At 36.6% G+C, this 19,419-nt stretch overlaps 1 protein-coding gene across 1 annotated transcript in view; it reads left to right on the forward strand.

The window, feature by feature from the left end:
* The window catches only part of arhgap10 (Rho GTPase activating protein 10), a 56,375-nt gene that overhangs the window by 3,552 nt on the left and 33,404 nt on the right, over positions 1 to 19,419 (forward strand). The window contains exons 2-10 of the mRNA XM_023333792.1: positions 9,818 to 9,913; positions 10,587 to 10,648; positions 14,196 to 14,267; positions 14,454 to 14,555; positions 16,313 to 16,423; positions 17,492 to 17,596; positions 17,882 to 18,011; positions 18,598 to 18,704; positions 18,840 to 18,934. Coding sequence (XP_023189560.1) covers positions 9,818 to 9,913; positions 10,587 to 10,648; positions 14,196 to 14,267; positions 14,454 to 14,555; positions 16,313 to 16,423; positions 17,492 to 17,596; positions 17,882 to 18,011; positions 18,598 to 18,704; positions 18,840 to 18,934 — 880 coding nt within the window. The remainder of the gene's footprint in view (positions 1 to 9,817; positions 9,914 to 10,586; positions 10,649 to 14,195; positions 14,268 to 14,453; positions 14,556 to 16,312; positions 16,424 to 17,491; positions 17,597 to 17,881; positions 18,012 to 18,597; positions 18,705 to 18,839; positions 18,935 to 19,419) is intronic.

Genomic DNA, 19,419 nt, shown 5'->3' on the forward strand with positions numbered 1-19,419 from the left:
GTAACTTGATTAGGAAATGTTCAGCTTAGCCTGCAGCAGCTGTTGCTCTTTTTCAATCATCCAATTCTCCGCTACTAGCTGCTGTTTTCACACTCGGCATTCTCAAATTACATGACTTCTTATTCATTTTGTATGACACATCATTTCAATTTTATAGTAATTTTATTAGTGAAAGGAAAAATGGTTGTGTTTTTAAAGTTCTGAAACTTTACATGTTTTCTAAGAAAAAAAGTGTTATCATCCAGACACTATTTTATTTAGTCGCTATAGCCATTACGTATATTTTGCAGTCTTTTTTGCAGCTACATGCTTCTTTCAGAGGAACTCCCATGGAGTGATGAGGCAGATTTTGGCTTCCAGTCACTGGCAGATGAGCTGATATTGGTTCAGAGTGTCAGACTATGTTGCATAGTGTCTCGTTTCAGGAGGACATGCCATGTCTTGCATTCCCTGCTGTATGTGACTGTAGCTTAAATATATAATCCCAGCTTCCCTTTTTTCTTCTTCTTCTTCCTTTTTAAGTGTTTCCTAAAATTTGCCCCGAGACGCCTCATCTTCTAATTCTCATTAGGTTTGTGAAAGTTTATGAGAATGTCAATGAATAGGAAACTCTGGTCATGGCCTCCCACTGGGACTATTGCAAAATCAGTTAAAGTTTCAGGAAGGAACTGATGTTCATCTTCTTATGTGCTGACATTAAATTCTCTGTGTCAGTGTTGTTGCCAAAGCTGAGACAGTTTCTCTAAAAAATGTCAAAAACATTGCATTATATTGTTTCATTGCTCTCATGGTGACACATTTGTCAGTTTTTTTCCTTTCAGTTTAGCAGCTGTAGCTTTCAAATTAAGAATTGCATTCTCTTTTAGTTTTGTTTTTGAAACATTAATAGATAAAAAAACCCTTAAGCAATGCATCTTATAAAGAAACAAAATCCTAACTTTGAAAGATGTGAACACATTATTTTAAGGTCATTCTTGAATGTGAAAAGTGGATGTGAAATCTTAAGATCTTGCAAATATGTACTTTGATGTCATATTTTGTATGGCAACGGTGAATGTTTTGTTTACCTCCGGATGATGTCAGGTAGATTTTTATTGAATAAAACTGGAACCCAGATCAGAACCTTTTTAATATGTTGACATTAACTAGAAATATCCATCCTTCATTACCCACCCAATCAGCAACTTTACTTAAATTCTTCAACCATTCATCCAACCACTTTACAAACCTAGTTTGACTTTCCACCTGCCCACTTTATAGCCCATTTAACTCATTTATCTCCCCACTTTTGCCACCTGTTCAGCCGATTGAACCACCTGCTCTACCAAGCAGTCTATTAACTTTGCCCAGCTTCTTTTTTCATCCACTTTGCCTGCCTCTTTACCCTTTGACCTCCCATCTTCCCACTTTACACACCCACTTGACATGCTCATCAATCAGCATTACCCCCATTTACCTGTTACTAACCCTCTGTCCACCTGCTTTAGCCACTCACCAGCTCCCTTTAGCCATTAAACTCCACCTGTGTTACCCATCTGTTTTACTGTGTAAGCCTCCTATCTTACACATGTACTTTAACTATATAGTCACCCACTTTACATACCCTCTATATTGTTCCCACCAAACTTTATGAGCTTCTGCATCTCAGCCACTAAAGATGGAGTTGTATTCTAACTAACATCCATCCAAATGGCCAAAAATTGCATCCAGGCTTTCCGTTGTGGTTACGATATTGAACAATATTTCAATCTACCTACCATTTACCTGCCTAACCAAGCTACTTAATGAAGAAAATACAGAAATATTTTCCTTTTTTTTTTTTTTACAATATATTGTCATTTTTAATTTTAATCTCCACACATTTTTAGACTGATAGCGAAATGTGAAAAACGCCACCACAAGATCTCAAATCTGCCACTTTTTTATAAATGAAAAAAATCCCATAATGTGAGGGTTGTAACATACATATTGAGGGGGTTTTTTGTAGTCCGCTTCCCCTTTTCTCTCTCTTTTTTTTTAAACCTCTGGTTTTTAAGTTTTTCACACATCCTAGTCCCAGTCACTGCTCAACCATGAACTTGACTTTCATCCTGATTTAAAATGACTAAAAGGCCTTTCAAAGCAAATATTTGTAAACATAAGTATAATAGTCACATTTAAGAGAAATGTTTAACCCCTTCAACTAGTTTTAGCATTTCTTTCCTCACAGGCTGGGACGTTCATAATAAGTCTCTTTTAGTGAATCAAGCCTTGGGTCATTTTGAGTTGAGTATAAGCAAATAACAGTGTTGTTCTTGCACACACACTTGGGGTGGAGCTCAGCGCCAGCCTAGCTGACATGTGGACATTGCTCCTACTGTAGAGTCCCGTATGGCCGTGTATTTGTTTCTCCTCTCCACAGATCATCCAGATTAACAGAAAGTTTCCTCCTTTAAATGCATGCTATAATTTGCATGTTTGGATTGTTGCAATGCTCATTTCTATTGGTGTGATTTTCTGTTTCCGGCCATTTTTGTTGATTAAAAAATAGGTTAAAGTGCCAAGCAGAGAGATAAGTGTGTGTACCTGCAGTAAATATTGACTCATTTCAGGGCTTTTGTGAGTGTAAGACCAAATTTGCATGGTAATGTGTTTCACTTTTTGTTTGACCTCAGAGTGATCTAGTGTTTGGGCAGCGAGAAGCAGAGCTGTTATCTCCCTCGGCTGCCACAGCTGAGAGGATGTCCCACTACGGAAAGTCCTTGGTTGTAGGAGGAAACTTTGAAACCTGGCTCTGAGCCAGAGAGTCATGACATGGAAGTGCCCACTTGTGCAGAACGATGCAGATGGGCTTCTGTTTCACAGGGTTTCCTCCATCTCCTGTCTTTACCCTTTCATTGTTTTCTAAAGCCAACATATTATTTCTTTTTTTTAATGCAGTAATATACTCATTAATACTTTGATGTTGCTCTTTAAGGGTTGTTATTGCTGAAATAAAATCCACAAGAAGACATAACAGATTGTTGCTGTCAGGTCTGCTTCTGAACGTTTTCAAGAAATCTGGCGATTTATTTAGTGGATTTGTCTTTGAAAAGGCCGGTCATTCGATGGTCTCCTTCTCCTTGGCAGACAGGTTTAAGAGTAGCCTGTCAGGGTGCGCATTGGCAGCCTTCTCCTGTCTGTAATCACATTACTTGTTCTGCCAAAGAGCCACATCACAATCTTTCATTAAAATTGCATTAGCTCAAGATGTGAGCTCATTTGGGAGGAAGGGATTTTATCGCTTTCTGGGGAAGAAGCTCTCTATGAAGGCATTGCTTCTTCTTTCTTGGTGCAAATGTGCACAAATGTTAATGCATAGGATGTTTTCTAAAATGCCATCCTGATTTTGTAATCAAACGCTTGGTCAGGGCTAACCGGATGCAGCACTCTGCAGCCTCTCCCTGCACACTTGTTTTGAGGATCAGGAAGCCATGAATGAAGTAATACATGTTTAGTGGGCAGGGAGCTGAGGGGGCAGGGACACGGTGGGAGGGGATGTTCGAGCCGGCTCTGTCCGGGCCAAAGGTTGGAGTTGAGTGGAGCAGAAATTTAGCCTGGAAGAGATGGGGAGAGTGAAACAGGAAGTTCTGTGGAAAGGTCCACTGTGGAAACACAGAGGGCAGCTCTGACCTCAGTGGCAAATCTGATCATGCTGTAGAAATCATAACAAACAGCCCGCCTACTAGTGCCAATTAATACACTGCGGAGTATTTAATAGCGGCTGCTCTTTGACACGGACTTGCATTTTATGTCTGAGGTTTAGGAAAAACTTTGGTGGAGCATCCATTACATAGGATGCTGTTTCCTGCTCTCGAAGTTGGACATTATGAAACGATGGGAATAAGAGACTACGCCCTCTTTCAGTACGTTCGATTTTGCAAATTATTTAATTATTTCTAAAACTCTGACCTTTGCAGAGTTAAAAAATTAATAAATATAACGTCAAGAGAACAAAACGCACAACAGCTTCTACCCTGTCAGTATTCAATAAACAAAGATAAAGCAAAATTAGTTAAAAATTAATAAAACATGTTTGGAAAGAGTTAGACAGTGGTTCAATAACTCTAGAACCGCCTTAAGCATTAATAACCTGAGCTTATCAATATGTCAGGTTATGATTATGGAGGAAAGTTAGTCCAGATTTTTATATAATTGCTTAATTTGCTTGAGGATTGTGGGAGTTTTTTTGTTAAAACTCTTTGAAGTTTCTGCCACAGGGTATCAAATAAATTTTTATTAAAATCATAAAAGTGTGTTTTGATACGTGAGGCATTTATTGATGAAAAAAAAAAATCTGAGTTCTTAGTTTTTGTTAGATTTAATGAGTAGCAAAAAGTCTTCATTATCTGACCTGTTCACCAGTCAGAGCCGATCAGAGAATTTTGTTTGTCAGATTGTTTAATGGAGCTGTGCTTTTTAAGTCCTTCCTGTGATGTTAGTTTTTATTTAATGGATAATGTCTGTGTAATTTCTGTGGTTTTATACACATGAGGTTAGATTTAATTAATTGCAGATCCTTTAATTATGCCCTGAGAAGTAAGTGCTTGGTGTTGAGACCAGGTTTACTTTCTTTTTCTAGAACTATAGTTTCATGACTTTTTTTTATCATCACTTCAATTCTGAAATTCTTTTTTAATCCCAGAGGAAAATTAAACGTTGTTGTAGCTCATATTGTAACTGGTATTCCAAAATGTGCTGCTGAGTTTACTTTGTAACACGGCTGCAAACGGGGAAAGTCTCGTAATGCAGTTGGTATGAGCAGACGGGCATAAATCGAAGCGTAATCAAAGCACAATGTCACAGCAGGCATGAAGTGAGAGCAGAGCATGTGATAAATAACACTCCAGGCTAGAATCGAACTGGTATGGAGCATTTATTTAGCATCTGCACTATCTGCTTACTGTCAATTCAACAATCAACACAAAAAAATCCATGTCCTGTTGTTATTGCACAAAATATGCATTTATGGTTTGTAATTTAAGTATAAATTAGATGGTCTATGCAACATTTTTTGTTTAATCAGTTTGCCTGTTGCACTGTGAAACATTTACTTCATCAACTTACTTTCAGAGTTTATAGCTGCATGTTTTAGTTAACATTGATTTGGTATGTTTTTATCAATAAAATCCATCTTCTGTTGTAGCTACTAAAATGTGAGTGTATATTTCAGAAACCCCCTTTTCTGGGAAACTAATGTTTAAGTGAATCGTGGAGACTTGGGGCTGTTTTTAGAGGAACATTGCTTTCAGTTTCAGATAGAGACGAGGTGGGGTCTGCATGAGTCATGCTTCGAAGCCTGGACTCTGGGGCCTCTCTGGTGTTCAGCCTAGAAACTAGCCAAGTTTGACAGTTCCCAGGTTTACTCTGAAATACCTTGCTTTAAAAGGCAAAAATCAGAAGAAGACTTTGCCTTGGACTGCTGTGTGCCCTGGAGTGTGTGGTATTTCTGTCTTGTAATGCTCCTTTTCTCTTGGAGCGGCTCTCCTGTCCATCTTTCGCACATTTGTGTTTAGGTCTTAGCTGTTGCTGTTTTCCTCTGCCCTGCTTGTTGTCTGATTCTCATTATTGCTGGAGCATCATAAAAATCAAGTAATGCTCATTCTTCATGCTTTATGTCATAAGTTTCATTGCTGGGTTATATTTTAACAGTCCACCCTGGTGCAGTTGGGCTTTTTTGTGCACTTTGGGCATATGGCTTTCATAAAGAGCCAGCATGTTTATCCATTTACATAAGTGTTGTTGGAATGCACTTAAGTAATGTTCAGAGATGTAAAACTCAAACCTGTCTTTGATAAATAGAAAAATAAGCATGGAAAAAACAAAAACACATTGCTTAATATGTCTGTTCTGCGCAATGAGTGAACTGTTCATGAATCTCTAAAAAAAACTGGCACATTTCAGCAACATAGCGAGTGACGCATAAGCTTGTTGATTCACAATCGTGTGACTTTTTTTTTTCTTCCTCCCCTCCAGGGGGTCTTTTGTGGGCTCTAGTGTCCCTTATATGAAAGTAGGCTGACAGGAAAGGGGGAAAAAGAGGGGGGAAGACATGCGGCAAATATCGCCGGGTCCGGGAATCGAACCCGCGATGGCCGCGTCGAGGACTCAAGGCCTCCAAACGTGGGTCGCGCTATCCCCGATGTCACCACGGCACGCCCAATCGTGTGACATTTTAATGTTTTTTTTTTTGTTTTTTTTTTTGGTAAAGTGCGTCAAGGTTCAGATTGTTGTCAAAACATGTTTTTACCATGTTGTGAAGCAGCTGAAAGGTGGCTAAAACAAGGACTGTAAACAGTTCTTCACAGCATTACAATCTTAAAATCTGCCATGCTGTACTGTATGTGGTCTTTACAAAGTATTGGTGAGGTGTTTTTGTACACATTAACGCAATGGGAACTCCATTGCATGTGATGAAGTATGAGCTTCCTGATTGTGTCAAGCATACACAATAACATCCATAGTGATGTTCAGGTGGTTTATTATCATGATGGAAGCATAAGAGGTTCTGGGCGGAGCATGTGGGAGAGATCAGATCATATTAAACATGTGGGACTCTGTGCTCTCTCGTGTTTCTGATTGAGAATTTAAAATGGGAATGACTATGCTTGCTTCCTGCTTTGTCTAAGACCTCATCCTCTATAGGGTGGATGAGGTCCACCCTATAGAGGTGGACCTCACCTATGATCCAACTCAGTTACAATTACTGTAAGACTTTTTCAGCTGCTTTTCTGAGTTTAAAGTCAAAGGCTACAACATGCTCCTCTGATGCTTTTCACCCTTTTCAACTCTATGCAATTGTAATGAAATGAAACATCAGACTTATATAGGGCTCTGTTACTGCATTCAAAGATGCTTTACAGTGAAATCACCCATTCATGCACGCATTTAGACTCTGATGATGTCAAGTAACTAGATTGTAGCCACAGCTGCCCAGGGGCAGTCTGAAGCAAGGCTGCCATACATCAGTGCCATCGGACATCCTGATCGCTACCATCACGCAAGATAGGTGAAGTTTTCTCCAAGGACACAATGACAGAGATGAACCAGCAACACATAGATTGCAGGACGAACTTGTACCTCATAAACATTTACCTGTTATTTTCTGCTTTCAACACACAAAAACTATGACATAAGAACAGAGGTGAAAAAAAGTGAGAGAAATTTCAAACATTATCAGATATTACACGTCCTGTTCACCACTACTTTTGACTTTCAAATTGCTTGACTGCCTTTTCACTTTATTTATTGACAGTTTGTCAAAAAAACGTGTCACCTGTTTGTGTGTGGCTGCCGTCATTCCACTTACTGTGAATAAAACGATTAGAGGAGGCTCACCTTTTATGGATTTGCCCATGCCAGTTTGGATTCCTGCTGTCTGTTTAGTTTGGATCCTCTTAGATTTACAGTTGCTTCAGATAAAATGGATACATCCATCTTGTAAGTGCCTCAATAATCACCTCTGTTGGCAGACTTATGTTTGCCAGAATACTTTCTGTTGTTTAGATCGATCAGTAACCTTTACCAGATTACTGAACTGGAAAAGGTTATGGACAGAAACAGAGTAGATTTAGTGTAATGTGTTTTATTGTCACACTGTTTTATCATGTTTATTATCTGTATCTAAAGAATGAAGGAATGTGGATTTTTTCTTTTGTCACATTAAGATGAGGTGAAAAATCCCAACTGATTATACTTCGAAAGAGTTGAGTATATATTTATAGTCAGGCTTTTTGCCAACAATTCCCTTGAGCTAAAATGCGCTCACAGAACATTTCCTCTATAGGAATATTTAAAGGCCTTATCAAAACACAAATACTTATAAATGCTGCAGTACCAAAGTTGGCCTATTGTTAAGGAAATCTCCTCAGCTTCCTGTATAACAAGAACTTTACAGATCTGGTATTAACCGGCATCATGACTGATTCTAGTTATAAGCGGAGAGCTTTAAGAATGAGTGTTTACACTTAGTTATTTATTAAAATTTGAGCAAATATCACTGTTTATTCTTTAGATCCTGTCCTGGGAGGAAAATTTAATGATTTGTGACTTTGCACAATTCATTATAATAATTCCTGAATACATCATGTGATTTATTCAGATGTCGTTACACTCACTCAATTGTTTTCTGTCTGTACTTCTCAGTACCTTTATTATTATTTTGGTCTCATTTTGATTCACAGACATTTTAAAAATGTTTTGTGCATATAGACCTTTTACGAATAATATATGCATTTTTTTTTTGTATTTGACACAGTAAGCATGCTTTGACTATATCAGTAACAGCCTTTTAAATTTTCAAATGCTGGAAGTATTTTCTTCACATGACATGGATGTATGCATGTCATGTACGCATGTTCATTTTAAACAATTTATTTTAAGTATTTTTGTGATGACGGGAGATATCCACATGATATATCTTCTTCTTTAGGGGAGTCACATCAGGCTTGCATTCAGAATGCTAAACTAATGCAGATAATAACCCCAGACAACCTCTGAAGGCGGCCTGTGCGAAGCTGTCCTCAGTTCACTTTGGTTGTGTTCAAACTTGTATGATTAGATTACCCAAGACAGATGATTGGGCCAGCACTGAATGGGTACTTAAGGAGGTTTAAAAGTTATTACTAAGATAAAATCCACCCATCTAGTTCCAGACCCTGGCATATCTCTCACATGTTTAGCCCAAAGAATGCTAAGAAAAAAAAATTACAACAGTAAATATAAATTGGAACAGTGGAATTATTTGTAAAAGATTTTTGACTGTAGTCAGTGTAATAGAAGTCTGTTATTCCTGTAAACCAAAGGCCAAAGAACATGAGTACTTGTGCCATGACAATACTTTTTGTTGTCTTGGTTTGTCTGGAGTTTTGAGAAGATCTAAGATTGTATTTTATTCTTAAGTTTTTAGCAATTTATGCTGGTTTCGGGAACTATGCTGAAAGTGTACCTGGGGTGCACTGACAAATCGGCCGGCCGATACATCCACGTAAAAGCAATTTTATGCACCAACCTTATCTGCCTCTGCAAGATTCTGGAAATCAAGCCAACTTTTGCTCTGTGAGAGAGGGATGACTGGTCACAATAGTCATCCCACAGAAAAAATCGATATCTGCAAAGATTGGAATCAGGAGGTCAAGATTTTTAAAGATTAGTGATCAGCCAGAAAAAAGTAATCGGTTGAGCCCTAAAATTTACTGATGTTGAGTTTGACATTGTATACTTTCTCCAATAATTTAGGTTAATCTAATTTACTTTATTAATAAATAACACAAAGATCCAGTAATCCTAATTGATACAATGTTTATTAGTGATAAGTATGTTTTTTTGTGTGCAGAAAACGTAATATTAAGTTCAAAGTTCTCTACCATAGTAATAATACAGTTGGATAGGTGTACATGGTAATCTAAAGTTGAGGTCTTTCCTTTTATGTTTACAATTTGCATAACATATGGTAAATATGTTGACAGCTGTCTTTGGTAACATTTGGCTTGCAGACAGATACCAAGTTTGCTCTTTTTTGTGGTATCATCATGTGTGCTTAACAGGATGTAGCAGAACATAGTCAGACAGGATGTTAGCATTGTGGTCCAAACACATCAAACCTCCTTTTCAAACACATTAAATCTCTTGACGGTAAATGATTTCCTAGCATCGACTCTTAGCACAATATTTGGTTTAGTAAAAGTACTGTTGTATGTTCTTATAACTGTGAATGTAATTTTTTTTAAAAATAAATTTGCACCTATTAAAAGATTTTGTAATTATGTTTTTCTTTGTTCTGTTTGCGACTACCTTTCAGAGCTCGGGATGGCTCAGCGAAAGTTTGCCCAGTGCCTGGGGGAGTTTCAGTTTGAGTTCATCGGCGATGCAAAAACTGACGATGAGAAATGCATTGGTGAGAGTGGTTTCTCCCTTCTCCTGTGATGACAGAACTAACCACTGGTTTTGTCACAGTCTTCATAGAAATGCACTTTAAATGTTTGTTTACTCTTCTTTATCCACCAGCCAATTAAGAACAGCCACAACTAGAATTATTCAACCCCCACTGCAATTTCCTTTATTTACTTTTTAGCTAGTTTTTTTTTCATCTATAATATTTTATCTTAATTTTACCCCACTTTGAATCAGGCTTCTAGAGAGATTAACAAAACTAGCTGAAGCTTGCGATATAAAAAGAAGTACCATATAAATTTCTTAACACAATATTACAAGTGATTTTTTTCATAATTAAGCACAAAATGTAAATTATAATGACGACTGCAGTCTTAAAGATTTCCAACCTCTTCATGACCAGCATCTTCCGTACTTAAGACATTTTAAGTATGATGTAATGCTAAACTAAGACAAAATGCTTGTAATGTAATTTTATTTAACTAGTTAAGCTGTTGTTTCTTTTTTTTATTGCGAACTCTTAAATAATTTAGATTCTTCCCTGGAAACCTCATTTGCAGCAGATGTTCAATAATATTTGTGAAACTGATTGATGCTCATAGCACAGCTGAGATGTATTTGAAAAAGAGACAGACAGGATGAATTCTAATTATTGTTTTTTTTTTTTGCCTCTATAGACGAGTCTTTGCAAGAGTTTTCCATGTTCTTGAAAAATCTGGAGGACCAAAGAGAGCTGATGGTGAGAGGATTTAAACTCTATTTACAACCTTGGGAAAAATAAGTGTGGGTTTGAGACCAGATGCACACAATGTTTTGCAATTATTTCTTAACTGCCCACATGTGTAATTTTATCAGTTTGTGTGCGAATTAGACTTGACTCAGCAAAGTGTTTTTTATAAGGTTATAAAAGAAAAAGGGTTGGTGGCAAAAGTAGAAGTTTGCTTCCTATAATTTAAATGTTTTGCTTCTCTTTGTCTCACTTTGATTTACACATTGAGTCATAATGACACATTTTGATTTCCTTCTCACAACATTCTGTGGGAAAATGTGGTTATGTGGCAAATATGATTACTAAGCTAGAGCTGGTCTGCCCATTTCTTTTATTTGAGACAGAATAACAGGAATTTTTCACCCTGCTATTACATTGATATTATACTGAGTATTAAAGTTAAGTGTACAATTCCTTATTTAGATTTGTTTCATACATAGACTTAAATTTTGATGTTCTGTTCTTTGTAGTGTAACGCCACTATAACAAATTAGCTTAATTATTGAGATGCACCAATCTGATATTGATATCTGTATCAGTCTTGATATTTAAAAACATTTCTAGATTGGGTATTGGTGAAAATGTTACAGTTTTATTTTTGCATATTTGACTAAAGTAGTTAACCTATTTTTGCCAGATTATTTATTTTACATTAACGGTTACAATCCTAATTGCACTGAATAAACAAATTAAAGTTATGTTTTGTTTTTAAGTTAGACTAAGCTTATGAAACTATTGGTGTATTTAAGTGTGCTGTACTGGTCCAGAGTTATCAAAAAAAATTCTAATTCAGTACAACTATGTCTGTTCAGAAAAAAAAAAAAAAAACGTTTTAAGTCAATTCAGCACTGTTTTTCTTTATTAGGTCTGTACTGGCAGGTACTAAACAAAACAGTGGATTTAATTAGGCAGGATTTGTAAAGTAATGTTACCTCAGAACTTTAAACTGAAGGATTGGAACATACACAAATTTTAGCAATTTTTAAAACTGGAGCTACGTAAAACTTTGGTGTACCTTTATACAGTTAACTATTTGTGCAGACGCACCTCACTGGTTTATTGGTTGCGTGTACCAAGGTGAGTCGAGTGGCTGCAATAAAAAGAAAAAGGCAGAGTACTGGAATAATTTACTAGCTGCTTGGAATATTGGCCCACCTTCATTGTAAAGTATTTATTTTCAGTACAGTTTAACATTTAAAGTCCATGTATTTTTGAGCTCCATCTGATTCTGGAATATGTTGCTTTTCATCTTATATATTTTCTTAAGTCGGACATGCTTTCTGTGACTTTGATTTATTTATTTATTTTTTTTAATTTAAAGTATTAATCATGTTTACCCACCTGGCCAGTTCACTTGTCAATTTAGAGAATAATCATTTATTAACTATTTTTGATAATAATGGCATGTTAGAATTTACCTAAATTACTATTTGTTAAAATATATATTTTATTTTTAAGAAGCTACATTATATTTAGCTAGAAAAACACATGTATATATTTATACTTTCTTTAACATTTACCACATTTAAGCTGTATACATATCAATAATATGTAGGAATTGATTGCAGTTCATACCTGAATGCACATTCATTTGTGTCTCATCTCTTCTGAGGACTATGAGATTCCTTTTGCTATTCAATAATCGCAAAAAGTTTTGATACACGCTCAAAATATATTTTTTTGAGTATTTTTCATACTCGCATCATTCAGGTGACACAGTGAACCAGTTCCTCTATTATTGCTCATGTTTGAACAGTTTTTCAACTACCTGGGAGTGGCTGCACAGATGACTGCATCCCAGTTGGACATTATAAACATCATAGGTTTACATAACAAGACAAATCTCATAAGGAGCAACTGTGAGCAAGTCCACAGTTCTGCAACTCCTTACTCATAAAACTAGCATGTGACTAAGGTAGCAGTGTTAGTCAGGTATTTTAAGAGCTACTGAAATCACACCTCAGGTAGTTAAGAAGCGGAAGTACTTTGGAGTCATTTGAAGACTTTTGTTTAGTGATGGTTGAAGTTAGTGACACTTGGACATTTCTACAGTGCCTGAGATTTTGTGTAAAAGTTAGTTTTCTGGGTAATGTCTGTATGTAGTGTCTGAGGTAAAGGTCAGAACCCGTCATCAGTGGCTGGCTGATATGATTGTTGTGCCAAGTAGACCACAGCGGTAAGCACTGCTCAGCACAGAGTGATGACATCACACTGCAAACAGAGGAAAGCAGTATGCATGTGCAGACATGCCTTGCAGCTAGCGCAGCAGAAACGACACAAAAACATTAACAACGGGTTGCATGCCAAACTCACTGTTCATGTTTATGTAAAATTTACTACTTTACATAAACAGCCATGAAAGCATCAATTTTTATTTACAAATTTAGTTGTAAATAGATTAAAAAATGCAAATATACAACATGAGTAATTGAGTTTGTACAGTGTAGGCCTGTCACAGTAAAAAAAATGTATTGCCCCAGGAAAGAAAAAATCTATAACATTGTTATTTTGAGATAATTTTCAAGTAATGTAATGGAATAGTAATCAAAGAACACATTTTCAAAGATAAATAAACTTCATATTCTAATGAACATTTAACACTGAAACTGAAAGACATGTTAAATATCTAAAATACATGAACAAAACAGAAACACCAAATAAAATGGAAACTGAAGTCTGTAAATAAAATTGTCCTTCAGAAAAGCACTAGTTGAAAAAACTAGAAGACTGAAGAGTTTTGTCATCCAGTTTTTGTTAGAAAGAGACAGAAAAGAGAAAACAATAAATCATTCAAATGGAAATTATTGAGCTTGTTTTAATTTATCAAGATATTAATTAATTTATTGATTTATTGATTATTGCGACAGGCCTGTTAGTGCAGTGCCTTGCAAATGACTTGATACCTTTTCAACGTTTCATATTTTTTGTTACACTGAAACCAACAGAAAGCAGGATGGATTTCAAACTTTCATCTGCTGATGAAAATTTGAAAAGTGGGATTTAGATTTGTAGATTGACCCCCAACACTGATGCAGCAAATAAAATCCGGTACAACTTGTTGCCTTCAAATATCACATAATCAGTAAACCCATTTATAATTTAATAGCAATGTTCATAAAGCTATTATGGACCTCAGAGTTGTGTTGGAGAACACCAGTAAGCAAACAGAATTGTGAAGACACAAGGATCACAGCAAACAAGTCTAGAAATGCACTTTTGAAAAGGTTTAAAGCTAATGGCTAATAACTAGCATTTGCAAGGCAGCCAATCCAGTCGCGGCATTAATTTTCCTTGGTCCTGATTGGCAGATTTGTAGGTGGTGGATATTTATATAAAATGTTGAAAAGCACCACCATTTGGTCTATCATGTGTTGTTCTATCACTTAAATTTCTACTTTAAAATTTTTGTACTGTATAAACCAAAAGGATTTGGTTTCCACTGTCTGTTTGAGTTACTGGAAGTGCTAGAAAGTAATTGTATTTTATTGAGATAAAATAATATCTGTTCTGACTATAGATGCGAAACATCACAGAAACTTTAATGAAACCCCTCGAGAAGTTCAGGAAGGAGCAGCTCGGTAACGCGAGGGTAATGTATGATGATTCATTGCTTTTTCTCCAAATTTCTTAATTTTAGTGGATCTCTTTGAATCTTAATAATAACCTTTTAGATTGCTTGTCTGCTACAATTAATGATTAAAATAGAGACCAGCTTAATTCTTTTGAATATTGTTTTTCCTAAGCTAATCACATTTTTTTGTGTTTTTTCTGGAAGGCGGAAAGAAAAAGGTATGAAAAAGAAACAGAAAAGTACTACAGCTCCCTGGAGAAGCTTTTAAATTTGTCGGCAAAGAAGAAGGAGCCTCAGCTGCAAGAGGTATTTATCTTTCCCAGAACATAACAAAAAAAAAGAACAATCTTTTGTAAGTTTACAGTTAGGTTTTGTTGTTGTTGTTGTTGTTACACTTGCTTGTTGACTGTGTTTGGTTTTCACTGACATGTTGGACTTGGGGCTATTGCTGCTTTCTGCAGTTTCTGGAGCAGTCGTTGCTATACAACCTTTAGTTGATTATTATGAACTGCTTGGAAACCAGCAGCGTTTTATGTAACCCTTCTGACATCTTGTTTTTGTCCGTCGTTAATGCCATGTTGTTTGTATTGGCCAGCCAGAACGGAGGCTTGAACTTGTGAACATAACTTCGGCAGCCTGTTCTGTTCTGATCCAGTAGCTTCCGTCACACATTATAAACAGACCTAACTGCACCAATACTTCATTCACGACATTCAAGATAATCAAATTACAGAACAGTTATGTTGTCATTGACTCCACCATGTGAACGTTCAGCTCGTGTGTTTTACAGGAACTAATAGTGGATAAGTCGTGGTTCAGCAATTGTGGATTTATCTGTTGAACGTAACTCCAAAATATTCTAAAGAAAATGCAGCTTGGAAAGCTCAACTACCTGGGCCCCATTCTTCCTGACATGCTACTGGCTGGTGTTTGCAAAGCAGCCAATCTACTAGCAGTGTTGATTTTCCCGGGCACTGATTGACTGTGTACAAGAAGACTGTAGAGGTTAGCTTTGGTTGTAGTATTAAGACAGTATTCTATGTGTATCAATGCATATTAAGGTATATTTTATGTTTGAACTATTAGTAGGCAGTTGTTTAATAGCAGATCGTTTTTAGAGGGGGTTTCAAATATTTATGTATTTTTAATGTACTAATTGATATTTTGCAAATTATATTTAACTATCAGCATATTTTATTTCTTGCTGTAGCACAGTAGTTGTCAGTAAGCCTATTTCTGCCCAGTTTCTCATTGTAGTGCACTGTTGTTTATATTAAAATCCTTTTCATTGACAAGAGTCAGGGTTTCCAGTTCCCAGTCAGGAAATGGTGAATTAAATCTGAGGTCTGTGTAATTTTTACTCATGGTTACTCATAGATCCACTAACAGACCCCTAACTTGCTCTTAATCTTACTCTTGCTTGTGTTCCTGCAAAAACACACACAATTACAGTTATTACATTGGTTGTCCAGGATCAAAATTGTAAATATATCATAATTTTACCCATCTCTTTGTACTTTGCAACATTTTTAATGGTATAAAAATGTTGTTCAGGGAAAAAAACAAATGGATACAAAAACATAGTTAAGGAAATATTAATAAGATGTTGCGACTATACACAACGGCTACATTTTAAGGTGTTTTCCAGATTTCCAGTTTCCCGTTCATTTAATTTTTCTGGCATTTTTTTGAAACTTTAAAGTTCACTTTGACACCAACTACTGGAGCTTGTCCCGTCCTTGGGAAAGCACTCCTTAATTTGAGCTTCCTTAGACGTCCTTCTGTCTTTCCTGTTAGGTGCCTGTGTGTGTGCATCTCTGATTTTGCTTTGCAAATTAGGAGTCTGAGGCAGTGTGCTGAGGCAGGCCTGCTATCTGAAGTTATTTTTATGTGAAGTTTACTGACAGCAGTATGTTTACCCACTGCAGATGTGTTAAGGAATAATTCAATCCCATACTTTAAGGGCAAAAGAAGTCGTACAGTTCTCCAAGCAGCAAGCGTGTGTTTCTTCCTTTCCTCCACATGTCTGTAATTATCATGGTGTGTGTTCTCCACCTCTCCAGGCAGACAGCCAGGTGGAAATCATGAGGCAGCACTTTCAGGAGGAATCACTTGAATATGTGTGTAAGCTGCAGGAGATCCAGGAGAGGAAGAAGTTTGAATGTGTGGAACCTGTGAGTGGCTAACCAAACTCATGCAGTTTTGATTAGCATAGCAGTGATTCCTAACTTGGAGAACTAGAAACTGAAACTGTTTAGCAGATGTGATCCATCAAAACATCGATCCAACATCATCCATCCATCCATTTTCTGTACACCCTTGTCCCTTAGAGGGGTCAGGAGGGGTGCTGGTGCCTATCTCCAGCTAACGTTCCAGGCGAGAGGCGGGGTCACCCTGGACAGGTCACCAGTCTGTCTCAGGGCAACACAGAAACCGATCCAACATCAATCTAGTTTAAGTTTTTTAGCCATATTTAGACAGTTGGGTTAGACAAGCAACAAATTAATGCTTTATCACTTATAACTGATCAGTCATAATAAAAATGATTAGTTAGGTTGAACTTAAGTCTTTTAAATCTTGTAAAGAATATTAACATTTTAAAGTTTGTCCCCAAGTTGAGACTTAGAAACATGTCAATTATGGATAGAAAGTCAACATGTCATAAAACAAAATCCATCTCACAATACATCACAAACATATGTACGTAACAAAGCCACCCCACGTAAATTATTACTCAAATATAGGATCCTAATTTTAAAAAGTGTTCTACCGCTGTGTTTTTTGGGGGTTTTTTTTTACCCCTTCAGGGGGTCTTTTGTGGGCTCTAGTGTCCCTATATGACAGTAGGCTGACAGGAAACGGGGAAGTAGAGGGGGGAAGACATGTGGCAAATGTCGTCGGGTCCGGGAGTCGAACCCGCGACGGCCGCGTCGAGGACTCAAGGCCTCCAAATACGGGTCGGGCTAACCCCTACGCCACCACGGCACGCCCCCGCTGCAGTTTTTTAAGAAACCACTTTTAGAAGAAACTGACACACAAATGCACAGTCACTGAAAAATCTTCCTGACCTGTGATGGATACATCCGATCTCATAAATTTATATAAAGTAAGATGTGACACTGTAAATGTTTAGTTTATTTTTCTAATTGGTTAGTTCCCTACAGTAAAATTGTTATATTTGTTAAATTTGTTACAATATAGTGGGAAACTTTATTAACTCATATTTGTTTCATATTTTGTAGATGCTGGCATTCTTTCAGACTGTATTCACCTTTTATCACCAAGGATATGAACTTGCCAAGGACTTTGACCATTATAAGACAGATCTGCAGATCAATATTCAGAATGTAAGAAAAAAAACTATCCTGGATGAATAAATTATTTTATTTGCTATTGTTTCTGCTTTTTATGAATCTTAACAAAGAAAAGAACATGTATATCATAAACGTCCTTCCTTTCTTGTTTTTGGTTGAAGGTCTAATTGCTTGTTTTTGTGTTTTGTGGCAAATTTGATCAAGTTCACAGTGTTTTCAGAAAAAAACATGTTTGCTTTGAAATGCATTGGCCTTCTATTAGGAAGGTCATCCTACACTCACTTCCTGGAGTGTGTATTTGCTTCCTCTCCCACCCAGACAAGGAGTCGATTCGAGGGCACACGGTCAGAGGTGCACGAGCTGATGAAGCGGATCAAAGACACACCACAAGAATACAGACAGACCAGCCCCATCAGTTTTGAAGGATACCTTTATGTGCAGGAAAAACGTAAGGTCATATGAATAAGCAGAAACTTAGAAAAAACATATTTGAAAATAAAGTGACTTACAAAAGTATTTCTGTTCAATCAGATTTACTTTTAGATATTTTTTCACATCACAACCACAAAAGTCAGTTTATTTTAATTAACTTTACACTCAATAATCAACTGTGAAGTGGAAAAAGTTTGGTGTGCATTTGTAGTCAGCCCCCAGAGTCAGTGCTTTGTTTAGCCAGCTTTATTTTTTAGCAAAATTGCTCATTCTCAGACAGAGTTGATTGAATTCATTTGTGAATAGCATCATTTTGTCCTGCTGAAAAGAAGCTTTCCCGCAGCATGATACTGATATCAATATGCTTCACCATGTAGATGCCGTGTCCATGCAATGTATTCCATGTAGATTTATTTTTAGGTTGGTCTTTGTGATAACTGTTGTGAAAAGGACTTACTACCTGAGCTATTTTATAACAATCAACCCCAACACAGGTCAAAATTTATCTCACAAAATTCTGTTGTAACTTGTGAAACCCAACAAAAAATATTATGAAAGACACCTTTCACATTAAATTTGTCTGTGTTGTATAATTTGTTCAGGACCACCCCCCTTTGGTTCAAGCTGGGTCAAACGCTACTGCACTTTTGTCAAAGAGCAGAAGATTCTGCACATGGTGACTTTTGACCACAGATCAGGTGGAAAGATTGTGAGTAGTCACAGTATGCAGTGCCGTTACTTATTTATGCCACACTTTTTATAAATACAAGCTATTGCTTTAGCATTGTAGGTATTTTTTTTTAAATAAAAACCTTTCAGAGTGTAAGTAACAAACTCATTTTAGGGTGAGACAGAGTCCGTCACACTCAAATCCTGCGTTCGCAAAACAACAGACATGTTGGACAGGAGATTCTGCCTTGAGCTGGACATAACAGACAGGTAAGATTTCAATTCAGTTTATTTTTATAATGGCATGAGTCGTCTCAAGGCACTTTAGAAAAAAAAGTTTTCTATCTCAGGAAACCAAGCAGATTGCATCGAATCTGTAACTGTGTTTTTATTATCTATGAAACTGAGCAGATTGGAATTAATGGAAACACGCTAACTTAAAAAAAAATCATGTTTTCAATAAAAAGTATGTTTTTGCACTAGGATGAGGTGATTTTTCAGCTGTATCGAAACTGGTGTGTTTCACAAAAATGCAATGGGAACATCTTTAATGACTTGCCGTGTGAGTAAATGTATTCATGTATGATTTTAATTGCTGTTCTTGTTTAATGACTTGGAAAACACAGCAATTGCAAAATTGTGTTTTTTCAGCATACGCAGAAAATTGCAGTTTTGTGAACTTTTTCTAATGGAGACACATCTATTTACTTGTAGCATTCCCTCCTTCTGGACAAGCATGTAGCAACTGTAGATAA

This window comes from Xiphophorus maculatus, chromosome 5 (assembly GCF_002775205.1).
Source record: "Xiphophorus maculatus strain JP 163 A chromosome 5, X_maculatus-5.0-male, whole genome shotgun sequence".
In the NCBI taxonomy this organism is placed as follows: Eukaryota; Metazoa; Chordata; class Actinopteri; order Cyprinodontiformes; family Poeciliidae; genus Xiphophorus; species Xiphophorus maculatus.